General features: G+C 38.5%; 1 protein-coding gene across 2 annotated transcripts; it reads right to left on the reverse strand.

The window, feature by feature from the left end:
- Positions 1 to 587: 587 nt before the first annotated feature.
- On the reverse strand, positions 588 to 26,079 carry LOC103465251 (FYVE, RhoGEF and PH domain-containing protein 5-like). Of its 2 annotated transcripts, none has more exons than XM_008409893.3 (21): positions 25,405 to 26,079; positions 21,314 to 23,702; positions 15,335 to 15,476; positions 14,862 to 14,920; positions 14,735 to 14,765; positions 14,456 to 14,607; positions 13,679 to 13,835; positions 12,374 to 12,464; positions 12,191 to 12,241; positions 11,681 to 11,739; positions 10,515 to 10,586; positions 10,194 to 10,262; positions 8,604 to 8,687; positions 8,403 to 8,482; positions 8,220 to 8,307; positions 7,463 to 7,600; positions 7,168 to 7,270; positions 5,806 to 5,942; positions 5,621 to 5,719; positions 4,819 to 4,973; positions 588 to 3,673 (listed from the first exon to the last, which is right to left on the reverse strand). In XM_008409893.3, exons 1-21 carry the CDS (start codon positions 25,412 to 25,414, stop codon positions 3,637 to 3,639), a joined length of 4,203 nt encoding a protein of 1,400 aa, XP_008408115.2. In that variant the 5' UTR covers positions 25,415 to 26,079; the 3' UTR covers positions 588 to 3,636. The 2 variants fall into 2 exon arrangements, with proteins under 2 accessions (XP_008408115.2, XP_008408114.2); XM_008409892.3 differs by having other exon boundaries at positions 5,594 to 5,719.
- Positions 26,080 to 26,099: the final 20 nt, after the last annotated feature.

A 26,099-nucleotide genomic window follows, 5' to 3' on the forward strand; every position in this document is an offset into this window, starting at 1 on the left:
CCTCCACCCTGTTCGTAAGTGTTTTACAGCCTCCAGCAGGTTATTTCCAACATTGCTCTACAGCTGAGTCCATTTTCCAGTCAGCTCTGAGTAAGTTCCTTGTTCCTTTGGAGGAAAAACATCCCCACAGCATGATGCTCCCACCACCAACTGGTACATTTTGAGTTTTCCACATCATATAGCATTTTGCATGCAGGTAAAAGTTTGATTTTGGTCTCATCTGAGTCATCTAACTTTTTCATGCATAGTGGTCACTACAGTGGACAGCTGTCTAAAAGTCATTTTCCTGTGATTCTTGTGGATTTTTATGTTGGAAATGCACACAGACCACTGAAGTGGACAGTAATGCATCATATAATACACTATCAACTACTGGCCATCAGCTGCAAATGCAAGAAATTATTTTTGTTAAATCCAATATGGCCGGCAAACATAAAGCATGCCGACCGACCCGGTCCCTCCTTCTACTGTAGACGACTCTTGCAGGTAAAAAAATATATATTGTGACATCAAGTAACCCCTAAAGAACAATACTACTGATGTATTTTCCAAATGTCAACTTTGTATTTGGAGAAAATTACAAATGATCACCTAGAAAAAAAATCGATAATTTTTTATTTTTTACCATTTTTTACCCACCGTTATGGCTTAACAAAAACAAAATGGAAAAAAAATCCTCACATAAAAGATCATAATTCATGCATGAAAAGGCTAAGTTACACACAGATAGATCTTTATTTACTTAAGGCAATTGGTTGCACTGAGTTTTATTTTGGGGTATCAAAGAAAAGGAGGTTGAAAACCATGTATTCAATTAACACTTTTGTTAATTAATCACAGAATCTCTATAAAATACATGTAAAATAAAATGTAACGTTCCAGTCTTTTGGATTATTAGCAGCAGAGGCCAAAAAAAAAAATTACACAATACAAGAAACGAAGAGAAGAAAGCAGAAGTGGGGCTGGAAAGGCAGAGCAGAGTGATAAATGGTCTGTCCTTTATGTAGGACGACGTGTCTGCAACTTTTCAGCAGCCCCAGAAAGCAAACTTTGTGCCTGATATTATTCTGGGTCAGGCAGCCTCAGGGGGGGAGATGAGAAGCAGAGCAGGCCTGGCCTTTCATTGGCCGCGCGGCGCACGGGTCTGCGTATCCCTCAACTTCTCCTGCGTCTCCTCCCGCAGCTCAGCGACAGCTGCCAGCTTGACGCCTCGTGGCAGAACCGCAGTAGCTGGAGTCCTGCGAGTGCAGCAGGAGTTCTGGTGTGTGAGCGCTACATGTTCACTTAACAAGGACACCGAGACAGGAAGTAGGCAGCGCTCTGCTCCACTTCAAGATTAATCTCACCTGCCACCTAGCGGACACGAGGAGAACGCAAAAGAACGAAGGACGTTTTCCATCGTTTGTCTCTTTTTTTTTTTTACTTTGCCTAAAAATGCAAATTAATGTTATAAATCATTAGGTACAGTACAAAATCCAAGACAGTGATTATGCAGCTCAGTGCAATCAATCTGAGTTTCACGTTTCAGTCGAAGCCAGAGCTTCTGTGTACAGATTGATGGCGACTCTTTACACACAAATGAATTTACATTGCACTTGCTTTAAGATATTTTTTAAAAATGACATACTTTTTCAGTAGATAGACAAAATCTTTGTCTATCTACTGTGCTGTAATCCCTTTTGTTTGTTCATATTTTTTTAAAGGCATAGTTCATAATTGTTGATGTAGCACGGATTTAAAAACTCACCTGCAGTAGCAAGCCTCAAAAGCATCTTTATTTAGTTTAAATCCAAATTAGTTAGTCCCACAGGCTGAAGCTGACGTTTAGTCCAAGAGCGAAGACACCAAACAAAGCAGTTCATGCAAATGCTGTTTTCTAACCTTTATATTGCGATCTATTTGCATTGAGTGTTTATCAAGGTTTTTTTTTAGCAAATAATTAAATTAATATTCAAGTAGGAAATGGAGATTGAAGGCTGTGTGCAGCCAATAATGTACCTGTGTGAAACATAGTAACTCTCAAAACTTACATAGTGTTTCCAAATAGATTAATTACAGTTAAGGTAAAAACTTATTCAGAATCCTGGCAGATTGAGAATTAAGATTATTTTTTATTTAACTAATAAATTTTCTTCTGGTAGAATATGAGGAAGTCGTCTCTCAAAGAATAAAAAAAACATGTAAAAGGAGTTTTACTTTTGAAATAACAAATTTATTGGTTTTTAATTGCATTTTAATAAAAAAATTTATTGCAAAAAATATTTGTATGCTTCTCAGCAGCCATGTCTAATACTACGACATCCAAATAGTTAATATTTTGCTGACAAGCGTTTTCACAGTCATTAGGTCTATTTATTCTTAGCGATGAGGTTGGAACACCTCTCTGTCATCACCCTAATCTTTAGCTCCCTCAACAGTTTCTCTATTGAATTCAGGCTTGGATTCTAAGATGCTGATATTACTAGCATTAAGGAAAAACATGATAGTAAAATGTTAAGTTTACCATCAGTGGGATCGATAATTTTGGACTTAACTGTTGCAAGTAGAAAAGCAACGCGGTTTAAGTAATTAATAAAATAATATTATATTACTTTTGCTTTAATATTTTTGCTTCAATAAAAGTGGAGACACTTTCTGCGACTAGTTTTCACACAGAAAAGATATTAGTGGCACACAACATCCAGTTTCTCTGTAAGTAAACGAGTCAGCAATTTCAAGGTTTCGGAAAAAGTGACTGGACTTGTTTTGAGACAGCAGAAGTTTGCTCTGGTTTTAGCTTTTCTTTCTTTTCTGGCCTCTGGGACCAGATTATCTGGGCTTTTACTAAATCAAGATGCAAATAGTTGTGTTTACTGCAGACAATTGTCAACTATTTCTAACTTTGTCAAGGTGAACTGCCTAAAAAAAAGTCTGAATTATGCCTTTAATATCAGTGCCAACTGAGAAAAAAAAAGACTTACAGGAAGGACTTTCTCCAACAATATGGTACACAGATAAATAACAGTCTTTTGAATAATTTTTCTCTCGTCTGATCAATCTGTTCCTCCCACCAATTAGTATTTTCATGCTTTAAATAAAGTACAAAAAGCACATGTTGAAATTAAGGCATAACTGCGTCAAAGCAAATATGAGGCCATTTGAGATTCGTGACTGAGGCTTCAGCGTGTTTTTTCATGTAAACAAGAGCAAAATCCGTCTTTTCACTTCTTTGTTCAGTGCTTTCAAACAGATTAATAAATTAACCATGTCCAAACACGCCGTGAATTGACTGTAGTGTGTATCTTGTGTAAGATGTGATAATAACTCCGGTGGATTCTGGGAAATGGGGCGGTGAGTAACAGCTGACAGGCGGCGCTCCACACTGTCAGGTATCTGGGCCAACATCTCCTGCAGCCCTTGGCGACACACCTGCTGCGACAGCAGGGAGGGAAGAACGCTGCAGAAGGACAAAGTAGGTGGACAGTGTCCTCTTTTTAAAGAACTCCACGTATTCGTCTCCTCAGCTTAGCTGGGCGGGCTGCGACATGCCGACAAACAGAAAAGTGCCTTTCTCCAGTCTTTCCAGTTTGGTTCTACGTCCAGTCACTTTTGGAGACGGGGGTTTGTCGGAGGGTGAAGGCAGCAGAAGGGTTGAGTCTACAAATTTGTGGCTTCCTCCATTGCATTAACCCACCTGTGAAGGTGAAAGATTTTATATAAGTAGAGGACAACATGAATTACAACTAGATAAAGTGAGTATTGTATAGCAATGTTTATTACATTAAAAACTCTAAACAATAATAATAACAGTACACGTATGTACTTAAATCAGTCTTAAATCAGTATTTTATGAGGCCTAACAACCCAAGATAAAAACTTTACGACGCCAGCATTTTTAAGATGTTTGTTCTTAAAAACAGTAACTCAACTAAGAGCAGAGATTACAGATTACAAAGATGACAAAGATTACAAAGTGAGCAGTATTTGTTGATACCAAATGCCTGTGCCTATATAAATTAACCAATATATTAAATTAACTTTTCAGTGATTTGGTGTAGTCAAAAGCCTGATTATGAAGCTATAAAAAGTTTTTTTTATGTTGTTTTGCCAAAGGGAGTACAGATTCAGATCCAGATTACACTTCTTTAAAAAAGATTCAATGACTGCAGCCAGAGACTTAAAGCTCTGGACAAAATTAAGAGACCACTGCAAAATGATCAGTTCTCTGATTTTACTTTTTATAGGTTTATGTTTCAGTAAAATGAACATTGTTCTTTTATTCTACAAACTACTGACAGCATGTCTCTGAAATTCTAAGCAGAAATTTAGTATTTATTTGCAGAAAATGAGAGATGGTTAAAATAACAAAAACGATGCAGTGCTTTCAGACCTCAAATAATGCAAAGAAAACAAGTTCATGTTCATTTAGAAACAGCAAAACTAATGTTTTAACTCAGGAAGAGTTCAGAAAACAATCATTGGTAGAAAAAACCAGGAGGTTTTCAATGGAGCTCAGTGCAGAAGCTTCTTAATTTTTTTCCAGAGCTGCATACTGTTGCATAATTACCTGAACTAGTTATTTTCACTTTGGAGAAATATATTTGACAACGACTGTCTTCCTCTTTTCTGCTGGAGCTCAATGTTTTCTTTATATGGACCCAGATAAGTCAGCATAAAATGAAATGAACTTTAGCTGAAGAATAACATGGCCAAAAATCCAACAGATGTGAATATTTTAAACTAATGTGGCATTTCGTTCAGCAGCTAAAAACTCACCATTTCCACAGACAAAACATTTTAATGTCATATCATGAGCTGTAAGATAGACAAGCTTCTCACCTCTGAGCTGTGAAGTTATCTTCAGCTTTAAAGGTGTAATACAAAGTGTTTTGGTGGTAAAGCTGGAAGATGTTGGCCTCTGTGTCGCCTCCCTGCTTGTCAGGTAGCTTCACTGTGAAACCCAGAAGCGGTAAACTTTCTGACGCTACCTTCTCCTGAGGATGAAAAAGAAAATGATGAGGATAACAAGCAATTGTGATATGCAGTTATTTTGTTTTCATTTATCTTATGAATATTGAATAATGCTGTTTCAAGTGTTTAAGTGTGAAAGCAGTGTCTTAAAAAAGAAATCATACCACTTGAATTTTTTTCAAATTTCGTCAAGTTAAAAACTGCAAACTTTCATTTAAGGGGATTTTAAGTGGTTTCCTACCATAAAAGGAGTGCCCAGTGGCGACAGTATTTCCTGTATACATAATTAAGTCTAAGTACAAATACAGCTGCAGTTTGCATAAAGTTATTCACAAGTTAAGATGCCCAGTTAAAGTCCAGACCTCAAAGAATGAGCTTGAGCAAATCTGCAAAAATCTCCATCTATAGATGTGCAAACATATTCCAAAACACTTACAGATATACTTGTAAAGTATTAACTAAAGACAGAAAACGGTGCTTCAAACTTTCCCTTCTCTTCACTTTTTCACAGTTGCACAAGGATACTTACAAGTACATCAATATTTGTGTATGTAATTTCACTAAATGTACACAATACGTATGAATACTTGTGCATGTCGCTGTGTGCTGTGCAGGTTAAAGGGGACTGCATGTTTCCCCTCACCTCTCGGGCTCGGTAGGTGTAAAGCACCTTGTCTTTCAGCAGGAACCACAATCTCTTCCAGTTTCTTTTGCTCGTCTTGCTCCGCTGCAGAGTCCCGCTGATGGAGCCTTCCTCTGACACGGTTGCCTGCACAACAACGCCAGCTTTTCTTATTAATCGCAACAAGGAAAAGCTGCTGCAGCATTCCGAGCGGGGCATTTTGTTCCTTTTACCGGGGTGAAAGAGGCAGTGCCTTTTCGATGTCTCCATATGTTGGGGGGATGAATATTTTGGAATACGGTGGAGAGGGGACGACTGGAGCGGGTCAACCGAGGGCTACATTTGGCTGAGAGCTCGGACACTTCTCCTCCTGCGAAGACAAACAGTTTCCTTTTACCCAAAAGAGGAAGCAAGATATGGGAATGATTCGTTCCCAAGGAGCGAGTCGCTTACAGGAATCTTACATTTCCTCAGCTTGATAACCACAAGAACAAACATGTTTTTCTGACCACAGATTAGGAATAAACGTCTCAACAGATGAAGTCATCAAAAAGTCAGTTTGGATTTTGTGGGAAAACAGTTTCCAGATGCAACAAGACGAAGGCAGGTGGACGGTGGATGATGAAAGAATATTTAATTACAAAAACTCAAGAACTTACAGACACAAACAGCAACTGAACACAAGAACTGGGGCAACAAAACAGACAACAAGACAGACATAAAGAAAACAAAGGTAAATATTAGAAACAGACACAAAGATCTTAATGTAAAAAGATACACTGAAACTAAATAAACCGCTCTTGTCATTTTTCACCAGCCAAAAAAGTCTCTACACTGAAATCACTTTTTGATCCTGGAAAATTAAACAGGTGGAATCTGAAGATGTTCTTCTCATGATAATCAGACGAAGCAGCAACTCAATTTTCTGTCTGAGCCAAATGAATGACAGATTGTATATTTTTCCCTTTCAAGCACCACATGTGTAGTATTTGCTTGAAGTGACTTTTTAGGGGGGAAAAAGACTACAGTCTGAGTGGCGTGATAAATGGTGTCCTCAGAACAACAGCTATGTGCAGTAACATCCTAATGAATAAGTCGTGGGCTGATGAGGAGTAGAACAGTGAGATTTCTGCTGGTTTCAGTCAGAAGCCCAACCATAGGGCTGGTAAATGGCTGTATAACAAAGGTGATCAGATATTCAGCAGAACCTGTAACTTCAACTTGCCAGAATTAGTTTTATAATAATAGTTTATGTCACCAGCAATCATTTCTCACTTTGGTAAATTACAAAATAACAGATTGTATATTTTTACACTTTAAAATCTCTAGGTAGGGTGCCAGTTTGATAGGTCACCAACTGCTTCACCACACAGTACTCCTGCTGACGTCCTTCTTCTCACTAAATCGCATTATAAATCTTGGCCTGATGAGCTCACATTCAGTAAGGAGAGTTTTCAACAAGCACATTTTTCCTAGAAGGCCACTGAGTTGTGTATTGATATCTGGGTTAGGTTCCAGATATAGCATCTCCACAAATGTATCTGTAATGAGACCTAAGCCTTAACACAATTAAAAAGCAGAGATTTTTTTATTACCTCTCTTTTTTAGCTCGTTGTAGCAGTGGTCACACACTTTGGCCATGCGGTCTTTCATGTATTTCAGTGGATACCTGTTCCTGGAGCAGCTTCGACAAACAATCTGTTGTAACAATGAAGAACAAACATTAAGCGATCTCTAAAAACACCAGCAGCATTCCACACAGACAGTCAAGTCTTAATGTGTCTAGCCGACTGTCGTCTTCAAACATCTCTATCAGTTTCTCTCCTGATCTACTAATGTAGGTCAAAACAGAGTTCAGTATCCTAGAGTATCTCAGAGTAAATGACTTACTCTTCCACAGCTGTGACAGTGGTGTCTGCGAACAGTGAGGCTGAAATCTGCAGTGCAGTTCATGCACATCATCACTTGTGAGACAGGAACGAGAGTGGGAGCTTTTTCTCCCAGGGAAAGCCAAAGACGATCTCTGGTCTGCAAGACATGCAAAACCCATCAGCGCTTCATCTAAACAGACGGCAGGAAGTTAAACGTCTCACTGAACGTCACTGTGATGCAGCTCCAGCAGGATGTTCACATACACTAATCTTGACTTTGAATGTCTTAATTGAACAATTCCTTTTATAAAACGTTTCTAAAAGAATTTAAATTATAGATACAGACACAATATTCAACGAAATGTGCGAATGAATGTCACTTTATTAATTACACTTTGAACACTATGGTTTCTATAGCCATGTCCTAATTCTGGTTAGATATTTGACCACGTTTTTCTTTGAAATGGGAGATGCTGCTCGCATTTTGTTAAGTACAATATTAGTGATAAATCAGGTAAAGTTTTCATGGTGAGGAAGAACTGCTTTTGCAAAATTGTTGAAAATCCAAAAAGAAATTGAAATCACTGATATAAGGACTGATATTAATTAAAAGTTTGAATGAGTTTTTGTCATAATTCTCCTTGGATATTTAACCACTTTTTGGTTAGAAATGCATATTTTTAAGCCAACATCTACAGTTACATTCAAATATATACCAAAAAAATACAAAAAACTTGTGCATCTAATTATTGGTTTAATTTAATTAATTTTCTCACCTCTCCAGAGCTGGCTGCAGAGCCTCTTGCTTGTTCAGTCACAGTGCGGTTGAGAGTATAATACCAGTCCTCTCTTTCAAGAAAAGAGCTGCAAAAAGATACACACACACACACCATTCATCTGATCTGAATGATTTCATTTATTCAATTTTAGATTTGTTATGTTATTTTAGAGAGACCCACCTGGCAGACAGAAGAATGGAGATCTCTGACCCCTCGATTTTCAAGGCATTTTGGACATTTGGGACGTTGGGTTTACTGACCTGGTTATTTTGTCAAAAACATCATTAATTGAATATTGGAATGAGAGAGAATTAAATGTATAGCAGGAGGAGACCTTGAAAGTAAATGTGTGGTTAGAGCAACACAAGACGAGAAGCTGACCTTCAGCCCACTGAGTGGCAGCGTGTTCTTCAGTCTGTATTTCCCGTCCTGCTGGGGGAAGGTGTAGAGCAGCACGTCGTTCATCTGAAAAAAGACAGAGCACTCACTGTAAACCCTGCAGACGAAACAAGATGAACGAGTAAAACAATTAAAAATAAAATGGGGAAACAGTCACCAAGCCAGGTTTAGTTACTTGTGCATTTGCTGCAACTCTCCAGTAGGTGTCATTTCAGACTAATGAAAAAAAACTCCTCTAATGTGAGACTTTCCTAATTTTCCAGTAAAGGAAAGAAGTAGGACGATCATAGAGAAAATCCTGTGTAAACACAGTAAAACCTTTTTGAGAGACATCAAATCAAACACCTTGCCTTGGATCTGTTTAAAATTATGTCACTGCAGCCTTTACGACACTAACAGAATATCGCTTGATTTTTTTTTTTGCCACAGAGTCTAGAAACCTAATTTTACACAAACTACCTTCTCCTGCTGATTAATTTTGCAGCAATTGTTAGATGAGACACTTCTGGGCCTCTTTAGGATCTGGGACAATAATACAAGCTTTAAATGTCACAGCAAGACACCTTGATTACTGGATAATTAACAACTTTAGAGAAGCTTTTGACTTTTTTTTATTCTCCTTATATTTTACTGGGATCCTATGTGACACACAAGGAGTCTTCAACTTTGACAAAATAAAAGCCTTTTTCACCCTCAATCTAGCAGAATGATCTCATTAAGAGCCGCAAATATGTTTTGATGAATATCTGCTATAGGAAATTTGTGATCATTTTAAAAAAATAGCCATTTTATTTCCATTTTTAGGTTTCAAAATAAAGAAAACCATAAATCATTTGCAAATATATGATAAATACAGTTTCTTCGGTTGGACGTTGAAGTTTGTGATCACTGGTACTGTTGTTATTTTGATGTGAAAATTCAATGCAAAAATTATTCTATGAAATATCTATATATTTTTTTACATATTTTTGATCCTGCATATTTCTAGCCAACCTGACCTGTTTCTAAAAGAGTATAAGCTTTATTGTGGGCGTAATATTTGTGGGCTTCTGACTTTATGTAGTTATATAAGGTGTCTTTCAACTTATTGCCAAAAAATAATGAAATTACTTCTTGAACACTTTCTATCATTGTTTTTGCTTTAGGATTATCTCAATAAAATGGATAAAATACTTATACTGTGAGTAATACTTTAACAAGTCAAAGGCTGCAACATCATTTTAGTGAGTTTCCAGTTAAGTAGCTAATATGATGCACACATGGTAAGATGTCTGTGTGGACCTTTCAGGTCTTAGGGAGCTAAAAGATCCACGCAGCCTTCCTTCTGCCGGCAGTAACGCACCGATTCAGGAACTCAACATTCAGAAACATCCTGCCAGGAAACTCCTGCTCCTAATAGCTCAGTCTGGACGTGAAAATAGATCAGACTGAAAGCTCCCCACTCTGTGTTTTAAACGTACGTTTTAAGAAAAAACAACAGTTCTGCAAACTGTACAGGTTTTAGTATGTCCACGAAAACAGAGATATAAACTGTGTGTTGCAGCGTAATTGCAAGCAGGAAGTAGCCTTTACCAAAAACAAATGTCGGGGCTGTCGACTCTTCCTGCTGACCTTCATCAGGGTTCCCTCCTTCACAAAAACCTGACAGTTCAGAAAAGAAAAAAAAACACATGGTTAAATCAAACCAGGCACCACTGGCAGCTCCTCTGATCCTGACAAACGCAGTGCATCTGCAGCCGTCCGGCCGTGTTATTTTAGGCCGGGCTGGTAGGGTATTCCCAGCTCGCTGATTGTGTAAAAGGCCAACAACAAGGGGTGGTAGAGGGCAGACAGGGTGGGTTGGCCGAAAAAGAAAGACTCAGACAGAAAACAATGCTCTTATCAGAGTCATACCCTGCCAGGATGAATTAGGTCCCGTGGGCTGTGAACGCTGGACGCTATGTTGATCAGATGCAACAGGTTCTCCTGAAAAACAGACAAAACAGCAGAGAGCGGGAGAGATGACACGTTAAAATACGAGAGATGAAAGAGTCAGAAGTTACGGTTGTCGCCACCTGAATCACAGGACAGGACATGTTTTGTTGACGTTGGATCGAATGGAAGTGTTTTTACTTGGAACGTATGAGTAGAGGGTGAGAAATGTCACCTTAGGAGCTATAAGACTGTGAATCACAGGAAAAACTTTAATCCAGATGCATTTTTAGATGCAGGATTTCATGTTAGGTTGTTTCACAAATTTGTGTTTTGTTTCAAACAACGAAGCATAAATTACAGGTGAGTTTAAGGGAATACATTAAGTTTTCTTTCTTTTACTTTTACACGGTAACAAATGCTTAAGTTCGATACTTCGTATGCAGGAAATGCACATTTTTCTAGACTCTAATGTCTTTTTATTGGCCCATTTTTATGGTCACAGTCAGACTCTAAGTATGGAGCTTATGGACATGAGAAGAAATGAATATTTAGGGAACACAAACAGGAATACTGTCTGGAAAAACATAATTTTCCATATGTTTTATTTTTTTCCATATTAATTTGCATCTGGTAAATGCATAAATGAAATAATATACTATTAGACTCAGTAGAAATCCTGCATGATTATGGAAAAATATTTCATCTTGGTAATATGCTTTTCATATAAATGACACTGAGTGGCATATGAGCGAGTCATCCAAACTTAGGTGTTTAACTTTTGTGTCATTTGTATTACATCAATAGCATTTAATCACTTATTGTTTCTCTCAAATATCAATAACATTATTCTGCTGCTTTCACATGACTGAGCAGGTTGACCACAACATGAAGCAGGACACAGAAGAACCTCAGTGTAGGTCACAAAACACGGACTCGATTCTGATTCTTCTGGTTATTTTTATTCATTTCAAAATGTATCCACGTCTTTCTTCTGCTGTTTTATTTGTTTTTTATTATTTAACATGAAGGCTCAGCTAAATCTGTGCTACTAAGTGTTACTTTTTTATTAAGGAATGAGGTAAAACACTTAATTTCAAGACAGCAAATCCTTACTGTTGTCTCTCAGAGGTTTATTTGGTACTCACCCCGTGTTTTAAGCTGTCATTGACTTGATCTGCAATGTCAGACATGATCGCTACTGCGGCTGTAAAAGATAAACAAAAGGGAGGATGATCAGTCTCAACAAATTCTCATAGCTGCTGTAGGAAGTTTTGAAACTCTTTGTCTGCATGGGAACGGTCCAGTAAGTGAGGAGTCTGGAAGTGTCTGCATGTTTGGACTGAGACGTCTCCCTTATCGGCTCTGCAGCATCAGATAGTGTTGCAGCGGCTTGCCTCCTGGTGTATCACACACACATCGGTCTGCAGGCAGAAAGGAGCTGCAGTGGCTGTCTAGTGGGTTTCCACTCCAAACAAAGAAATCTTAATTGGCTCTCTCTTGGCCGTTCCTCCATGCCAAACGAGCACAAATGGGTTTGCAGTGAACACAAAGCCACACACGGAGCCATGTAAAGCTCCCTTGGCAGTAAGAGAGAGCGTGAACGGAGCGGCAGCTGGGTAGTTTTTGTTTGTGGTCTCGCTGCGTGTTTACTGTACCTTGGGTGTCTTCGTATTCCTTGGAATCCGGGGAAAGGTTGTTCAGATAATCTGGGTGGAGAGGGAGAAATGACTACTTTCAGAGTAAATTCACCAAACCATCATCTGTTATTATTATGATAATATCTGTGTCAATGTGAATCAATTACTTTTTAATTTATTTATTTTTTGTAAATGACTCACCTGTGAGGAGCAGACGATACTGAGCAACACGCACAATAACCTGCAGGAGCTGACGCTGAAGAGAAACTCTCTCCCCGGCTGGGTTCTGGTCCTGAAACAACAAACTACAGTTTAAAAGAGACACTTCAAAGGATTTAATTTTAGTTTAATCAGAGCCTATAAAGTTTAAATGTTAGATTGTTGTTTTACATCGCCTTTGAGGTAATTATTTCTTCTTCCCTGAGTGGCCTTTCAGACCAATTGAAAATAGGACTTGTTTTACTGAGAACAATGAATAACACAACAAAAAACACATTAAATCTTTATATTCACGTAAATTAATGGCGTTATTATATGTTAAACGTATATTATACGTAAAAAAAATAAACACACATTATTTCAGGTTTTACAGCCATTTTATATGGTAGAATTAGTTTTATCTGCAAATCAAACCCATCAGAAGTTACAGGATTAAGACTGCCATGGATTTTAATATAATTATAGACATAGTTTATTTACTACATGTATTTATATAAGTGAGTGTAAGGAAACTAATTAGAATACAGTTTCATTTAAGGTTCAGTCCACACCTTAGCAGTAAGGATACATTTGTTTGTGTAATATTTGCCTCAGCATTCAGCAGCTTGAAAAAAAATCAATCAGCTTTAGACCAGCCCAGGTGTGTGTGGGGGGGGAAACATTTTACCACCAGTTTCACATTTAAAGGGCAAACAAAACAGCCGCTGGCATTAATAAACAAAGCGTTCAAGGGAATCAAAGGACATTTTCAACGTCCAGGCGCTTAAATCTGACAGAAAACTGCAGAGCTCTGCAAAGACTTGACGCCAGCTCTCTCCTCGGTGGTCGATAAAACGTAGAGAGAACCTTTAAAACTCCTGTGTTCATAAACGAGACACACTCAGGCCCACTGGACATCCATCCACAATCCTGCTACGTTATTGCAAAGGACAGGGATAGTTTGTATTATTAGCCCCTGAGGGGGATTAACAACCTCAGCATTGATCTGCGACAAAGGCTGAAGTTACATCGAGAATACTTTATTGTTTTAAGTAGTGAACAGATGCTGCAGTTTTTAAATATTTCAAGCTCTATTTCATAAACTAAACAGAGATTAAGCAAAGACAATAAGAAAGGAAGTGACCCTGTAATGAGAAAATGCATTCCTGGTTGTGCTTTTTGTGCTATACCAGAAGGTAATACTGGACACAGATTTTACTGTACAGATTTTAAGAACCCCAAACATTTGAAATGCAAAATTGCAAGCAAAGATTGTACATTTTGAACGAAAGAAACAGCAAGTCTGACCTCATATTTCTGAACTACGGCTGCAAATGCAGGTGAAGCTCTGCAGCCGTCCTCCAGTAAACTAATGCTTCGATCATAGTGGCCGATGTAAGTAGTGAAGACCAAAAACTCTGCTTTCCTGGACAGGAAAATGTCAGCAATCCTTTGGCTGTCCTCCCTGAATGGAAAGAAACCAAAGGTAGAACGAAACAGAGGAAGCAGCAGCGTCCACCAGTCTGCTGAGGTGAGATCATGGAAGAGGATATTTTCTCACTGATAGTGTGAAGCATTTGGTTATTGAAAAGTAACGAGAATTTACGGGCAGGTTGTAAACTGAAAAAAATAGATAATAAGAAGGCTAACTGCAGTACAATAAAGACGTCTAGTTTTATCTATTTGAGCTTTAAGCTTTGAAACGCAGAGCTGAAAATGTCAGCAGCTTTTTTAAGATCTCAGTTCCTGTAAGGCTCTACGTTATCTACAGTATTCAAAACTGAGGTTTCAGTAATTGTAATAATTGCTAATATCATTTAAAATGTTATGTTTGGTTCAAGTAATAGTTCACTCCTACAAAAACATTTCAAAATGAACACACACAGCAGGAAAGTTAAGAAAATATTTTGAATGCTGTTCAAATTTAGACTAAAATAGCTCCTGGCCAATCAAGACTTTCCAAAAACTGGAAATCGGAAATTGGCCCCATAATTTTGATCGGTGCATCTCGTTTTGCTTATATGTCAGCCAGTTTTTTTGAAGGTTTTTTTGTATGAAAGTGACGTTGGATGCCTGACGACTCACCAATGTCCGATTCGACTCTCCAGCTCGGTGAGGATTTTGCTGTGCAGCACGTAGACGTCGGGCAGCTCATTGAGAATCTCTCTGAGTCTCTCATCGTCCATCGCAGGCTGCCCGTCATCCCCGACTGCAGACCCCACAGCTTTCCGAAAGTCCTAACGCAGTGGCAAAAGTGGAGGCCTTCATTTAATAATTTAAAAAATCTGGCATGGTGCAAGTTCTGCACGGTGCACAATGTATATTGGACGAGTTTTATGAAAACAATAAAGGCACTTCACTCACTTTCTGAAGCAGCCTGAGGGCCTTCACATGTCTAAACACCAAAATAAAGACATTATTTAGTCAGGATTCATATGGGAGCATGATTATTTTTAACAGACATGAAATGAAACTAGATATTTACACTTACAATCGCTCTGTATCCACCAGCTCTTTAACGATGTAAAAGGCTCTGGATCGACCGTCTGGCTGTAAATAGTCATATAACGAACTTTTAATTGGCCCAGAATTACAAGTAATTCACTCATTTTGGCTGAGGTTCAACAAATGTACAGTAACCGTCTCCCCTCTTCACAGCATCTCAAAGCGGTGCTTAAATTCCTAATAACTGGGACAATCTTCAAGAAGCCCATTATCCTCCATTAATCTGCCTCTAAATCTTGATTTGTGAGACCCTTTGTGCAATAAAAGGAGGTGAAGCACAATCAATCCACTTTTTGCTGCTGTGTTCTTCTAATTTCCTTTCCAATATCAGACATCAGGCTACTCAAAATAACTATATAAATAAATTTAATTTTACATAAGAACATCCTTAGGTAGTAATTGGGAGGTTATAATTAAAATAATTTGGTTTTCCCAGACTCAGTGCTGGTGGGAGCCAACCTGTCGGTCATAGTTGACGTCTGTCCCCACGTCTTCCTCCTCGGAGGTGCGTCCTTGGTCTTCGTCCCCCACCGTCTCTCCCCGACCGTCACTCGTGGCACTGGCAGCCACCAAACAGACGTTGTAGGCTTCTGTGTAGGCACTGAGGAAAAAGACAAGAGGGCATTATAAATGAGGATATGTAGGAAGAACTACATGAAGAAATGGACTTCCTGTGCAGAGTGGGCGTTAACGTGTCCTGGCTTGTTTAGATGCAGATGGACAGTTTTAAGCAGATTATTCAGACTTTTTGCTGAAATTCATCCCGAATGATTAGATGTCAATTACAATTTAAGATGCAAACAAATATGTAGGTCTACAGATTTCTCATCAGAAATCCCTCATAAAGTGATCCTGAATGATTTACTTGTTTTGTTTTTCTCTACAAAAATCTTGAGAAGTAAATTTATGATAATTGCAATATTTCAAGAAAGGATTCAAATCATTTACTTTTGCTCTATTCTGTCATGCAACAACTTTAGATTTCAGTATATCTTATTAGGATTTTATGTGATAAAACTGCTTCACTGTGATCCCCCCAAATAAAATCCAGCACAGCTACCTAATTGTTAACCAGAGTTAACTTGTGTGTGATTTGATTTCATTAAACCTAATCAGAGAAGAAGTCAAATATTGATTTATGGCTCTTTCAAGAGAACCGAATCACCGGGATTTGTTCAAAAGCCATTAAACTTATCAATTTGTTTTCCAAGAAAACATAATTAAATCTCTATCCCATGTAGTTTTGATATGTTCTATGTGCAATAATAACATTTTTTGCGCCGTTTTTTAATATAGAAACGAAATAAAAATGAAGATTTAACAAAAAGCATAAGAGAAAAGTTGCTTTGACAGAAGAAAAATGTCTCTTCTGCATTAGTAAATATGAAAATTAAGGTAATGCACTAATGATAAGCAAAACTCATTAATAAACATTAACCAATGAGACACAAGCAGAAGAAACTAAAAAGAAGAGAGCCCACCATGACCATCTGATATGTCTTGACACTTATAAGCCAAGAAATGGCTAAAAGGAAATGAGTTTTCACTAAAAAAATATCCTAATTTCTATACAGTCTTCAAAAATGATCAATAACTTTTAGACTAGTAGAACTGTGAGACATTGAGAATCAAGGAGGGGATAAAAACTATATAACTCACATGTATAAGTGATTGTATTAAGTTTAGCTGGGGGATTTCTCATTAAAATTAGTGAACAAACTAAGCATTCCCAATGAAAGTTTTCATTAATACCCGCTAACATCTGCAGTAAGAATATCAGTTCCGTTGCTCTATTAAACCCACTGGTATCGTCCTGTTAAGACCTTCATTCTCTACAAACACAGATTTTACATTTGTCTCTGCAATTAGATGCTTTTAATGTACGCCTCTCTCTGTTCTCAGTCATTTAGTCATCTGGGAATAAATCGCATGAATTTAATTTAAACATCAAATTTTAATTTACAGTCCTTCAAAATCTCCCACATTGAATTATCACTATAATAAGCATATTTAGTTTAGACAATGTGAATAAATAAAAGATTGAAGGATTGTAAAAAGCAATAAGCTGGTTCAGAAAACCCTCCAGTGACAACCGCTGCCAACCAGAGACACATGTTGGTACTTTATGCTGCTTGCTTTCCTTCTGCAGTGAAACCAAAATGAATATGCTAATGGCTGTAGCACAGTGGGGAATGTAAGCAATGCAAATAAAACCGGGCTTTTAACTTACAGTGGTGTAACATTGTGTTCCTCCAAACGGATATCCGCCTTGCCAACCCTCCTGCCATGTTTTATTCCCAGTGCTGTTGGATTTAACCCCACTGAGATGCAAATTAGCTCCATACGATTCACATATGTGAGCCGTTTGGCTCTCTGCGTCACACACATTACAGCCTGCATGGCCCATTACTGCTTACTGGAACAAACTTTGAATGAGACACCAGGGGGATGGAGTTAGGGAACTACAACACATGAACACTTTCTATATTAAGGTTTTATATCACTCCCATAGAAACCACTGCCACTCCTCACTTCATTGCTACGACATGAAAAAGCTCCAGGAGGAAGCTGTTCAGATACAAATCACATAAGGAGATAAAAAAAATTATGCTGCCACTTCTCCTTAGGCTAAGTTTTACCCGGTGAATCAGACATGGCTGCCAATGATTTTTAAACTAAGTAATAATGAACTAATATGGTTTCTGCAGGCTAAACCATGCTTCAGTCCAACTAGTTTTTACGGTTCAGCAGAGGCTCAAACAGACAAAATACTTAAGACATTTTACAGTGAAGTGTGTAAAGTCAATGCTGGATCAGTTGGATCAGTTCACCATCCGAATAAAAAGAGACCATTCTTCATATAAATGAAGTATTGACATACATGTATAAAAAGACATGTAGCCGTCTTTGATCACTGCCTGAGATGAAATCAGATTGAACTGAAACTCCCTTAGGTGAGCTGGAGTCACCCAGATTATTTGTATTTGCTAGATACCAGGAGTGGGGAATAAACTCTAGGTAATTTTATTTTATTTTAATACGCAGAAAACAACCACAATTAATCAACAAATGTTATAACTCGGTCATCAAAAGACTGGATTTGAATTCACACCTACAGGCAAAAGTAAAACAGCAGATTGTACCTCAGGTCAACCAGAGGACAATGGATATCAAACCTCCCCCTAACTCAGAAAAAAACAAAGCTGATTAAAAAGTAATTTCACCTTTTTCTGCAATAGTCTCCAGGGATTTGGACACAACATCCTATCTGAAAGGTTTGTCACTGAAACAGCGATCCCCACATGCTGCAATAACCCACCAAAAGTGGCAGGATCACAAAAAGCAGGTAAGGCAACTCAAGCTTGTCATGGACATCTATTGCCAAAAACCCTTTAGATAGTTCAACTACAAATGTCATGATTGGTGCATGGGAAATGGTGCGTTGTGTGCTCCAAAGGAAAGTAGTAAAGGAGAGTTACACCAAGATAAATATGAATGAATTGTTTAAGTATATATCACTAAGAATGACTAAGTATCTCTATTTATAAAGGGGCAAGTGTTTCTAATGCATTCTGATTAACTACTTAATATTTTGTCTAGGCTGTTTTAATTTCTGCTTTTGTGCTGAATTTTAATGTTTTTGGATCTTTTTATTATTGGTACTCTATTTGATTGAAATTTGGTAACCATGGAGGCCATTTGAGTACAGTAAGCACACTGATCTTGGAAAAAAAACAGCTTGAGATAATCTGAGGTTTGTGATTTTGTGCATTATTCAACTGGAAGTAGACACCAGTAGGTGATCCATTTAAATGATACTCAAATTGTACTACATGGCTAAAACTTTGCCAAGAAAATAATAGCTACTTTTGCCTGTGTGCTTTGAGTTTCAACGTGTCATGGATTCAGAGGTGGCATTTCAGATACCTTAGTTGTACTGAGTGATTGAGTTATTCACAGCTTTCTACCTTCCCATACTCTCCTGCACATTTTCTTTTGACCTCCACCATCAATTTGTATGGTCATGTCTTCATATTGTATGCTCTACAGATTGGAATGGTACAGATTACAACTTGCAATGTCTTTGACGGTAGTTTGGGTTCTTAATTGATTTAGTAGATGTAGTAACCAAACGCAAACAGCAGGGGGAGTCTAGAGTAAGTGAGCAATAGTAAAAAGCCTGAGCAGAGTAAAGATCATGTCCGTGGCTCACTTAATGCTCCCCTTTCCTTTTCAGGTATGAGTTTACAACTTAACTACTATTACGAGTTCATTTATTAACTATTAGAAATCTTGCGAACACGTTTAGTCACAAACTGTATTTACAATTTTTTTTTGTTACGGTTTAGCCACAGTTAGCCTCTAGCTCCCAGCTGCCGATGCTAACCAACGGTTTTAGACGGCCTTTTCTCATGAGGTTAGAAATGTTGCCTATATGTTCTGAAATAAATTAATACACTCTAAAGCAAGCATATTTTGGGGGTTTGGAATATGAGAAATCGGATTTATTACAATTTATCTTGTATTTGTGATTTGTTGCTGAAATATTTCTCCACTACGGTAGTGTTTTAAGTTTGGACTCATCATTCTGTATGTATTTAAATTGCAATAATTCAGGACATATACACCTGAGCAGATGAAATAATGTGTCTGTGGCTCGTTCAGGGCTTTTACATATGCAGGTTGTTATTATATCAGTTTAGTAAAAATATATAAAACACAGTAACTGATTTGAAATTACATATTGGCATATTTATAAATAAAATTAATTAATTTCTATGCCGATATTGTTCTGTTTTGTTGCACATACGCAATAAGAGACTGTGAACACAAAGAGGGAAGCTCTGCAGACACCATCTGCTGTCTACAGAGAACCTTGAGATTGTATCTCTGCCTGATGTAGCTGCCTGGCTGGAGAAGAGCAATGAGTCCAAACTGCTCTGATTATTATTCATCCTGAGAGGTCTGTATGATATGGGCAAAACAGGCAGGAATGCAGAGGGGGATGGGCACACATCAACACAGCATACTTGATTATAAAAACAAATAACACCAAATTAAAGAGGCAAGAAGCTTTAAAAATCAGTGAGGCAACATTTCCTACTGAAACCGGGACATGAAAAGACCACCCCTACACGGCATTGTTTAGTCTCCCTCCGAACATGTCCTAACAACACATCGGCACACACAGCCAGAGCCAGAGTTCATTAAGGCCATCACCATCTGGGTATATTGCTTTCCTCAGTTTTTGACTAAAATGTCCATACAAAAACTGTGGGATTCCAATCAAAAATGCTGCAATATCTTTGCGGTGCCAGCAGGAGGCAATAATGTTGACAATAACGATGTCACAAATCAAAAAAGAAGATCCTAAACGTGGCTACGCCAAAGCTACACTAAAGATTCTTTCATGCTTTTTTTCTTTTAAGTTATTGACTTCTTCAAGTTTAGTGGAAGTAGTCAAAACAAAATTAGACAAAAGTAGAAACACATTACTGTTGTTTTTTTTGCACAGATTGTGGAATTGGGAAATGTAAAGTGACCAATTAAACTTTACTCTGCAAAACATTTTCTCAGACTTTTTACTTCATCAAAAAAAGAAGAAACCTTAACTTTGTAAGTCATGTATGAACTATGGAGACTACTCTGGTCAGCAGAAGTCTGCTTATGCGAGCCCGCATTAGTTTTTATGAGCAGAGTTTGGGCTGAAACAAACTCATTGGAAACCTGAGATGTGCACAACCAGCTAGCTCCTTTTAATTGGGAGTGAAACTAAAATTGTTTACTGTGGCATTTGATTTACGAATCACACAAATGAACTATTTCCCCAGACACTGATGAGCGATTGAAGTAAAGACTGTCTGCATCACTGTAATAGACCAAAAAAACCTCTGGACAGTAATTTAAAAAAAAAATGTAGCCTGTAATATTGCATATAAACATTTTTTACTTTTTATCCAATGCTTTTAAATGTTTTACATATTAAGCTTTCTTAAATTTTAATGTATTTCCTTTCATTTTCATGAAATTAATGGAGTTACCTTGAATTACCTTGTGTATGAACGTATCATGAAAAGACACTTGCCCATCAAAATGAAACCTATTACTAAAATAAAGCTCTAAATTTAGCAGTACTTTTGAAATGCTTATTTCTTTAGTAGAGATTAAATGTATAAGAAACTGATATTAGCTGGTTAATAAATAAGGCTTCATTTGGCTGCTTAAAAGACAGGCCACACAGAGTTTACGAATTTTAAAATACCAGTACAATAGTAGACATGATGAGTGGTGCAGGTGAGTGTGACAAGAATTGCTAAATGTTAAAGGAACGGACAAATAAGTCTGACATAGTCCCTTCACCTTGACGAAACCGATTAGTTTAGATTGAAATTAGATTAACTAATTTCAGTCCTAATTCAGTCAATCTTGTTTACATACCTTTCAGTTTCCTCTTCAGGTAAATGTGTTTTTGTCTCAAATCCTGGAAGACTCTTCATGTCGACATAACCGTCTGTTTCATTTGTTGAAGACAAAACTCGACCAGGACGATCAAAGAAATTTACGAGTGGCATCTGTCGAACTGGCCTCCACTGTGGCACCTGAACATTCTCATAATCTGAGCTGAGCGGAGGGACGTTCTCATAATCTGAGGTATCAGTGTTGGGGAAGGAGATAGAGCGGGGCTTGGTGAAAGGAAGAGGTGCAAAAGGCACTCGGGAGCGGTCCTCGAAGGACTCCACTCGGACAACGCTCCTGTTGAGGAAGGCCACAGAGTTCCCTTTCCTTTTACTCTCTTTGTGGAACAGAAAGTGGGACGAAGACTCAGGTGAACCCTGAGGTTTGTTTGCCTGACGTAAATTTAGTTGTGGAGAACCACTCATGCTCTGCCGATCTAACTCCAAAAGTCTGTTGTGTGAACAATGGCTAGACTCAGCCGAGGATTTCAAAGAGGAAGACTTGGCATCTGTTCCAGACTTATGTTCCATTTTCCACCCAAATTTAAGTAGAAAGCGCTTAATGGAGGATTTCTTTTTCCTGTCTTTCTCTGAAAACTCTTCTCTAGTAAGAAGAGAGGGGGAACTCTTTGTGATAGGCTTTTTGGTGATATAGGCCAGCTCAAAGGGAGGGGGGATATCCATCAAAGAAGTAGGTGTGGACAGGGCACTAGATGAGAGAGGTGAGCACCTGGAGAAGCTCTCAGATGAGGAAACCCCGTCTCTATGTCTGTAGGAGTCATCCTTGTAGATACAGAGAGGTGTGGTGTGTCCCTCCATAGACAGCGAACGAGGGTACAGAGACAAATATTTGGGTTTGGAATAGCTTTTGTGCCGTGTTGAATTTAACACTGGGCTGCTGCTCAGTGCAGGTTGTCCTAATCCACTAATGTAGGTCTTATGGAGAAATTGTACTCCCCGATTCCCCACAGTAGTGGAAATATAATTTGACAAAGAGTGTGTTCTAATACCAGCAGTCTTGCGATCCAAAGGAAAACCACTTTCAGTACATGAGCTTTGCCCTGGTTCCTCATAAACATGCTCATCTGTAATGTTGAGCTCCATGTCACTGGTCTCATCCAGAAAGGGCACGATGTGACCCTCCAAATCCTCGTCATCTTTGAAGACTTCAGAGTCATTTGGAGATAGCAGCTGGCTCTCGGAGAAAGAAGACGTCAGTGAGGTGTCTGTGTCTGTTGGCACTGAGATGGCAACTTGTCTAAACCATGGCTGGCAGTCCAAGTGGTTCAACATGTCCTCCATTTCATTAGCCTTGTCATTGCTGCCATACTCAATACCTTTATCAGTGTTCATGCAGTCCACTAAATGTCCATTCTCAGGTGTTTCATTGTATTTTCCAGCTGGTGCTCCAGTTCTTTTTACAGAGGTAATCCCACTTTCTGATAGCGTAGCTGTCATGTTAATAATATCCTCTGAACAGATGTAAAAAGGCTCGATTGCTTCAGAACAAACTTGTTGGTGGATATTAGGAATGTAGTCATACAAACTAACCTCCTGCTGATTTTCACCCTTTCCATTAATTTGATGGCCACACATCAACTTCAGGCTATTACAACACCAATTTGTATCTGGCTCTTTCTCTCTTCCATGAGTGTCCGTCTTTCTGTCCTTAAGACATAGTCCATTTTCATCAGAAGAAGACTTTGATAAATCATCTGCAGTGCTTCTGTCTCCATTTGTTTGAAGCTGCTCCTGCTTCACGACGGAGTGGCAAAACAATCTGTCTTCAGCACCAGCAGAAATGTCTCCCATTGAGAGGCCGTCCGCGTCAGCCAGCGCCTCACCTCCATCACAACCTTCAGCATCCATGTCGTCTGTGTCAGTGATCTCCTCTGCCTCCTCGGAGTCAGCTGTGAGTCTGTCGTCACTAACCCATAGCGTTTTCAGGGAGTCCCCTTCCTCTGTAAGGGCACTGTCTGTTAATCTGCAATCTTCCATGTTCTTACTTTCATCTTCCTCCTTTTCCGCTTCTGTGCCTCCACTGTCCACCGTCCCCTTTGATATAGTTTCTAAATCTCTTTTGTCGAATTTGAGGCTACTGAGATTTAAGTGTTTCTTCCCAGATGATGTGTTCACGATAACTTTGTTCAGGCCATTCTGCTTCACAGTTTCTTCGTCACCCCTTGCATCAGAAGATTGTGCACTGTCGTTACTGAACCCTCCTTGGTTGCCATTTATCAGGACTTTGACTTTAGGTTTTGGGGCTACAGAAGGTTTAGGACCCCTGGATGCAGAAGTAAGAGGGGAAAGCAGCTTCAGGTTGGCGTGACAAACAAATCTTGGCGTTGGAACCGCTGAAGGTTGGGTGCAGTCTAAAAGAACAACAGGAAAAGGAAACTGTAAGATTATTGACTTTAAAATAGCTTACAGGGTCATTTGTGTGGTGTTCCTGTGACCTAAAATGGCTCAGCAACTCACAAAGACATAGAAGTAAATGGTGTGTGGTCAGAGTCAGACCACTGAGATCACAGTAAAACACTTTCTCAACAAAATCTGTAAAACTAACTAATTTCCTGCTGGCAATCTGCTATGTTAACCACCCAGGGTAGTAAAAAGAGTTTTGCCATACCAGAAAGCCAACAATGTTTTGCAAAAGTATCGCATGTGTAATGACCCAAATACAACCCACATTTTCAGTCTCAAATACGTGCTAGCTAAATTTAGGCTGCCAAAGATTGTCAACAGAGCAGTCTTAATGTGGTTGAGATTTCTGTTATAAGAACAAGAAAGGCCTCTTGCACACACAGAACCAAACAAATGTTCTTTCTACAAACTGCTTCAATATTTGCTTAACCTGAATCCTTTGTTAATGCCATTAGGACATATGCCAATTAGTTTTAGCTAAACATTGTACCCAAGTTCGTTGGGCTGGAGTGGAAGGACCTCCTTCAATTTTCACATAATACCATTTTTAATTAAAACATCCAAATCATAGTACTCAGAGTAAAATAATGCTGTAAAGTAATGCTTAGGCTCCTTCAACTCAGCGCATGACGAACAGAAGTGGATACATGAATGGGTGGACAGATAGAGGTTAATCAATGGGTTGTGTGGACAAATGTATGTATGAGATGTTTCATAGAATTGGCTCTCTGACCATAAAAACCCAAATTCTCCTAAGAGTTTGATTTTGCTCTGACTATCACTGTAGGTGCTTTTGAGGAATAAAATACCATATTTGACCAAGGACTTTGTAGAGTAACCCAAACTAGATTGTTTGTCGTCCAGCAGTTTTGGAAGAGAATGTCCATCTTAATCTTAATGGGCCACTAAAAGAGAGAAACAAAATTGTGCCAACACCTGGTTTCCTTGGTCAGTCTTTGTCAATAGGATGGCTAATTCCCAAAACTACAGTGGACTTGTTGAAATCTGCTGCTATAGAAAGGCGATAACGCACTGGTAATGAGTAATGCATGCTTTGACACAGTTCCAAAAGAATACAAAGAGGTCTGAGGGATTTCCCTGACTCACTTCCTGTGATTGAAGCCAAAGAGACCCCTGTCAGGAGGCCTTTAGCTTTAAGAACAATACATGAAACAATAGATAAAACAATTATGAACCAAAATATGTCTTTTATGGATCTTGTACACCAACTGTACCCCAAAACTTTCAAAATAACAAAACATAGTTATTTTACTGAAACTATAAACTTTATCAAATATTGTGAGACTTTACTTTTTAATACTCAATTTTACATTATTTATATTCAGGGTTTTAGAAATGTGCTGCTTTTTATACAGTAGTAGCAGTCTATTTGAGTTTTAATCTTAACAGTTGTTATAATTAGACGTAAAGCAGACGCTTTACTTTAACAGCACAATCATGTCTTATTGAAGAAAAAATTTTATTTTGGTGTTTGATTCCGAGTTCAATAACAAATGTAAAAAGTGAAAATATTACAACATATAACAACTAATATTTTTTCCTGATCTTTAGAAAGTGTGGTCAAATATCGTAATGGAAACTGGTGGGAACTGTTAACCGAAAACAAACGAACAAAAAAAATCATCTCACCTTTGTTCATTTTTGCGAGGCGACCACCTCCAACATCCCGTCCGCAAAAGCAGACGCGGCGCAGGACACTTTGCAAACGATTGGCAGCGGATCCCGGCAGTAAACTCCGCTGAAATGTCCGCACGGGTGACGCTGAGTGACTGCGCCTGTTTCTCACCGCTGGCTCCGTCTCCTTTCCTGCTCAGCTGATCGCCCGCGCGTCCTACAGCGCGCAGGACGCGACTGGAAACCAAATGTGGGGACTCGATCTGATAACACACACCACCGCTGACATCCCTCTGCAGACACACAGACGCTGCAGGTCCGGACAAGTACCGAGACAACCGAGAACCGTAACATCAGCGCAAACTCCAGGCTGATTAGTTGTTTGTCTTATGTGCGCTCTTTGGTACATGGTGCGGAGGTAAGAGGGCAACCGTCTGCAGATGATGGGACGCTCTAATGACGTTAAAGCTGTGTAATAATCCTATTAGGAAAAATGACCCCAATTCATAATAACATCTGACTGTATTAACCTTTCACAAAAATCCACTGTGCAGCATGGAGAAATGAAACAACTGTAATCCAGAGAGTTTATCGACAGTCTAACAACACGTTGATTATTAATGGCGCAATAATGAAACAAACAGTTGAATCTATTAAACTCAGATTTTCATCCATTTTATGCACTATTTATTTCTGCAGAGAATTCATGT

This window comes from Poecilia reticulata, chromosome 5 (assembly GCF_904066995.2).
Source record: "Poecilia reticulata chromosome 5, P_reticulata-male-v2, whole genome shotgun sequence".
Taxonomy (NCBI): domain Eukaryota; kingdom Metazoa; phylum Chordata; class Actinopteri; order Cyprinodontiformes; family Poeciliidae; genus Poecilia; species Poecilia reticulata.